This window comes from Lepidochelys kempii, chromosome 7 (genome assembly GCF_965140265.1).
Source record: "Lepidochelys kempii isolate rLepKem1 chromosome 7, rLepKem1.hap2, whole genome shotgun sequence".
NCBI classification, from domain to species: Eukaryota; Metazoa; Chordata; order Testudines; family Cheloniidae; genus Lepidochelys; species Lepidochelys kempii.
In genome coordinates, this window is record NC_133262.1 from 121,490,533 (window position 1) to 121,496,532 (window position 6,000).

A 6,000-nucleotide genomic window follows, 5' to 3' on the forward strand; every position below is an offset into this window, starting at 1 on the left:
CCTATGGCAGAGAAGGGAATAAAACCCAGGTCCCTTGAGTCATAGTCCATTACCCTAACTGCTGGCCAAGGCTGTCCAACAAAAAGGATTTAATGCCATCTTGGATCTAGGCACTAAACAGTAGCTCTAATCAACAAGATGCACAGCCTGCAAATGAGAGGAGAAAGAGTTCAATGTCTAGCTTGGCTAAACAACTAATTAAGGGATGTGATAACTGTCTACAGATATTTGAAAAGTGCAAACAGCGAGGAGGGAAAGCAATGGGGGCGGGGGTGGAGGTGATTACTAGGAATAAGGGCATGAAATTAAGAGAAAACTGAATACGAACATCAGGCAAAAGTTGCAGCCAATGAGATGTATTAGATTGTGGAATAAATGCCTCCAAGAAGGAGTGGAGGCCTATCTTTTGGCACATTTCAAGTTAATCTGGTCCTAATACTAATAAACATACATTAGGCACAAGAATGGATCGGCTGTTTAAGAGGTCTGTTCCATCTGCAGAAACTATGAGAGTAGATACGGCTTGAGTTTCTCCTCTCGGCTTTCTTTCAAACAGCCACACACACCTGGTTTGTTAGTTAATAGCAACCATACGAGAGACTAGCAAAGAATGACTCTCATGGACAGTAATAGCTTCTTGTTGTTCTTCTGGCCGTGTCAAGTGCAAATTGTCACCAGATGAGCATAATCCTTTGCCCTCCATTAGGGAAGCACACTGGCAATATTATCTCACCTCGGAAGTCCTCAGAGTATGGACCATTGCTGGGTTACAAGTGGAAAGCATGCTGGGATGCTGCAGTGAGCCCACTTCTAGCTTTCCACCACCCCACGCCCAAAGGAAAATGGTCCTCCTATCACTGCCTGTGGTTTTGGGATCTCAACATCCAAGGCAAGGTGATCTGGTCAGGTTCTGGATGCCCTCATCTTCCACTGACTCAAAAGGAAGTGCTCAGTACCTTAAAAGTTCATATCATTATCCACAGGAAAGGGAAGGGAAAAAGAAAAGTGACTCAAGCATAGAGGTAAGAGCCCATTTTAAGATCTATGGCTGATCTAATATAATTCCTTGAGCTTCTAAAGCATCTTCCACCTGATGCTCTCAAACACTTTGATAAACATAAATGAATTAAGCCACATAACATCCCCATGAGGCAGGCATGATTATCCCTATTTTACAGATGGAGGAAGCAGACCAAACATACCACAGAGAGATGAAGTGACTTGCTCAATGTCACTCAGCCAGTCAGTGGCTGAGATGGGAACCGAATGCAAGTTTCCTGACTCCAGGCCTGTGCTTTAATCAATAGACCACATCTCCCACTTTGAAAGATTCTATAAACATGCCTACTCACTGCTGCCAACTATTTTAGGAGTGATATTATGAATGCAGAAGAGGGCACTAGTTTACATGGAAGAGGAGGGAGTTCAATTGAAATTCAAGTTGAGAATGTAACTAAAATGAACTGTCTGGTCTCAGTTTATGGTTTATAGATTGTAAGCTCTTTGGGGTGGGGACCATCATGTTTTCGCATGCGTATTCATTCAGCGCCTGATATAATGGGGCTCTGTCTGGCTGAGGTCTCTAGGCAATACTGAGACATAAATGTTAATCAATAATAATAAAATATACTCCTGGTGTGATGCACAGTCCTGGCATCCATAATTCCAAAGCAGAGACACTTGCAGAGTGGTTTCCATAGAATAACAATCAGCTCTTGGGGCGGCAGGGACGGGGAAGGACAGGTGCGGTTTTAAAGTGTGGTTCTGCTCTGAAAAGTGACCGGGCTGCAGGCACAGTCTGACAAACGCACCACATCAAATGCACTCAGTTTGCAAGTAAAGGGATGATTATTCTAGCTGCCCTGGACTGTAAATTAAACCTGACATCTGAGACTCAAGCTGAGTTTTTTCCTTATAGTGCACCATCACCAGTAGCAAAGGTTCTGCTGGCCAAATCAGGCCTCAGGGACATCAGGGCAGCCCGCAATGACAGCTGTAGAAACCTCATGGTCGGTCTTCAGTAGGTTTGCTCAGAAACTGCCCAGAAACTTAGCAAACAATTCTGTGGGTGATCCACAAAAAATAATAGAATAGGGCTCATTCTCTCATAGCCGTGTTGGGTTTGGAGGGCTAATGGGAGTAAAGAGAGACAAAGGTCAGTTTTGACTACTTAAGTCAGGAGATCTGACTCTGAGCACATGTGGAGAGCAGATCCGCTGAGTATGGAGATGCCATCTTTACAAAAAGAAAAGGAGTGCTTGTGGCACCTTAGAGACTAACCAATTTATTTGAGCATGAGCTTTCGTGAGCTACAGCTCACTTCATCGGATGCATACCGTGGAAACTACAGCAGACTTTATCTGATGATCACTTTAGATAAGCTATTACCAGGAGGACAGTGGGGTGGGAGGAGGTATTGTTTCATATTCTCTGTGTATATATAAAGTCTGCTGCAGTTTCCACGGTATGCATCCGATGAAGTGAGCTGTAGCTCACGAAAGCTCATGCTCAAATAAATTGGTTAGTCTCTAAGGTGCCACAAGTACTCCTTTTCTTTTTGCGAATACAGACTAACACGGCTGTTACTCTGAAACCTGTCATCTTTACAAAGCACAACAGAACCTTTAAGGCCTCAAAACTCTAACTTCAGATCTCTTAACCACTATGCACAGCTCAATACAGTCATATAGTTGTCTCTGCTTTGTGCTGATTTGGTGGCTGAAAGCTCTATGTGGTTTCCAAAGCAGCTATCTCTTTCTGTCCCTCACAAACTCAAATGTTCAGTCCAGTGTTGGGGGTGGAGGGGGAAGGGGCGGGAGAAGTGTACCTTCAATTAAAATAAGTTTCCCAAAACATTAAATAGCAGATATGTAACAAAACAGTGTGACATTCATACTTTTTGCTGCTATGCCTCCAAACCATTTTACAGCAACCTGTCAGATCTGATCAGACTTGTTTATTCTGCATATAAATGTAGGACCTGAGGCTGTCTTGTTTCAGAAAAGACAGAAAAAAGCACATATTGTCCCTGGCAGTTGCTTGGTTTTTACAACAATGGCAATGCCTTGTTAACTCTTTATTCAAATCAAAATGATTTTAACTGCTCTGTTACATTACAAAGTGCGAACAATTTTGCTTGTTGCATTGGCGTGGATGGCAACCCAATTAAAATGGAAAATAAATAAATAAGTAAATAAATAAATAAAAACATGCCATGAAAGAAACAAATCAAGTGATTTATAAATAGCATCTTGGAAATCTCAGATAAGCTAATGATAACGGATTAGAAGGCAAGTGTCCCTTCTGGCTACAATTTACAAATTCTTATCTGCTTAAGGTTGCTCTAGAAAGATTTCCAGCTGACCACATTACTCTTAAAGATAAACCCTTCCTGGCAGTTTACAATTGCATATCAACTACTACAGCATTGTGGGTGCTTTCATGTTTGCCTTGGTAGGGGATGACTGGTCATTCTTTCGGATTCAATGGCCTCTCCTTGCCAGTCTCATTTTAAATACAGCAATTGTCTGCACTGAATTTCTGATCGACTCATCAGTCCATCATAGGACTGTAAACATTCTTGGACATCTTCTAGCAAACCCATTTAAAAAGCCTTGACAATAGCCCTCAGTTCCTGCAACAACTGTTCCAAATTATCCACTGGGGGGTGGGGGAAGAATCTAAGTTCTCACGGAGGTATCAGAAAATCCTCCTATTTAATAACTATAATGATCATCATCATTAATCCACAGCACCTTTCAACTGTGGAGCTCAAAGCTCAGTAGAACGGTGGGTGAACACTAGTTTCCCCATTTTACAGACTGAAAGCAAATTCTTTAGCACATTGCCTGAGGGGAAGCAGCAACAAGTTTTAATGATTAAGAGAATGGCTATGGAAATCGCATCCTTCCAGCATCCATTCTGTATGGGTGGGTCTCTGACATACTCCCTTGACTTCATTCAGTGCCTTGGGATATGAAAATATGGACACTCAGGGGCCAATTCATGATTCTGCCCTGACTTATGCGCTCTGAGGGGGTAGCATGAGGGGAAAGATAGAAAAGAATTAATGCCACTGACCCCCAGTCCTGACCACCTTACTCATGCAAGTCATCCCATTGGATATGGCCCTGGGAGCACACAAACGTAGCTCAGAAATGAGATTTTAACATGATGGTGGGGGCTGAGGAAGAAGAATAATCCTGGCTCAAACTGGAATAGAAGCCCCAGATATCCTTTGGTTCTCCAAAATGGGGTGATGGTCCATCCTCCCCCCCCCCCATTACATTTCTTGGGTAACCACAAAGACAGCATGTGTCTCGAACATGCTGCCCCTCACTTTCTTTAAGCCATCCTTCCTCATTATTCCCACTATAGAGAATTAAAAGACATCGACAAGGCCATCCCTGTCTGAATGAAGGGAAGGTGTGGAGGGGCATGGTGATATAAATGGCAAATTGGGCCTGAATTGTTGGCATATCAATGATATGCCTTTAGTCATTGGGGTGAGAAAGCTGATTGCCTTGAGTGTCTAACCTTCTGGGAAGTTCATTGGCACCCAGATGGTCTCAGCTACAAGTGTCCCTCCCCACCCCACTTGGGCTTCCTGGACTAATGCCCTGGGGGAGAGTTTGTCAAATAGGTGCACACTGAGACAGGCAAGGCGGGGGAGGGATCCTACCCCCTGAGCCTCTCTAAGACATAATGTGAGACTCACTAAAGAAAGAGGAAGGGGGCTTAAAGACCAGTAGCACAGAAACTAACAATCAACGCAACCTCTTGCTCCACAGCCAGCCCCCACAGATAGCCCCCTCCCTAGGCGCAGTCAGGCAGGATGGGGTACCCCTACCTTTCAGGTGCTGGTGGCGGACCCTGTGGGATCTGCTCTGGTTGCCTCTGGGCAGTGCAGGGATGCTGGAGAAGCTGTTACCCATGGCATCAAAGGCAGAAGAGAGCAAGCCAACAGCTGGAGGGCGTGTGTGCGTGGTGGGTTCCCCCTTCCTGGGGCCCTGCCGCCGGGTGGGTGCCTGGGGGGGACCTGCCCGCTCTGCTCTGCCTCAGCTTCTCTCTCCCTGGGCTGCGGCGTCTCCTTTCCCTTGCTGTCACTTTACAGCTGAAATCCCCTTTTGTCTTCTCTTCCTCCTCCTCCTCCTCATCGATGGGGATTACTTGGTTCCCGGGGCTGCGGGGGGGGGGGAGGTCGGAGGAGGGAGCGGCTGCCTGCTTGGCTCCAATGGGGCGGGGGGGGGGGGGGGCTCTGATCTTCCTGAGCAGACTCTGGTTCTAATCCCCCCGCCGCCCTTTACGGCTCAGCCTCCGAGTCCTCCCCTGCTTCTCCCTCTTTGCGCCTCTGCTTCTCTCCCCCGCCCCCGCTTCGCCCCACAGGTCGCACCTGGCTTCCGCAGGCCTGGCCCCCCCTTTCCCCCCGCCCCGCCCGGCGCCGGAGCCGCAGCCCCAGCCTCTCCTCCTGCGCCCCCGGCGAGCCCCTGCCTGCTCCCCGCGGGGGCCGCAGCCTCCCTCCCTCCCGCCGCCCCCCCGCCGCCCCCTCCCGTTGTTATGGTGACAGCTGTCTGTTCATACAAGTCGCTAAGGGACCAAGGGTCACGTGGGCCGGCCAGATGTGCCACCTCTGGAGCGGCGCGGGCTGGACCGCTGGGGCGCGCTGGGGCTGCGGCCCCGCTCCCCCGCCCCGCGGCGCTTCCCCGGGGCCGGCCCGCCCGGCAGGTACCAGCCCCATTGCCAACGCGGGGGGGGGGGCTGCTCCGGGGGAGCCGGTGGGTGTGTACACACCCGAGGACGGGTAAATTCAGAGTGTGTGTGCGTGTGTGTGTGTGTGTGTGTGTGTACACACCCAAAGACAGGTGAGGTCGGGGGGGGGGGTACCTGTGTGTCTACACACACCCAAGGACAGGTGAGTTGAGATCGAGTGTGTATGTGTACCCAAGGACAGGGAGTGCAGGGTGTGTGTGTGTGTACACACCCTAGGACAGGTGAATTCCG

The 6,000-nt window shown here is 48.3% G+C and overlaps 1 protein-coding gene across 2 annotated transcripts in view; it reads right to left on the reverse strand.

The window, feature by feature from the left end:
* NEURL1 (neuralized E3 ubiquitin protein ligase 1) overlaps positions 1-5,393 on the reverse strand; it is a 281,015-nt gene extending 275,622 nt beyond the window's left edge. For both annotated transcript variants that reach the window (XM_073354469.1, XM_073354467.1), the window contains exon 1: positions 4,850-5,393. In XM_073354469.1, the coding sequence (XP_073210570.1) occupies positions 4,850-4,934 (85 nt within the window). In that variant the 5' untranslated portion in view covers positions 4,935-5,393. The remainder of the gene's footprint in view (positions 1-4,849) is intronic.
* Between the last annotated feature and the right edge of the window lie 607 nt (positions 5,394-6,000).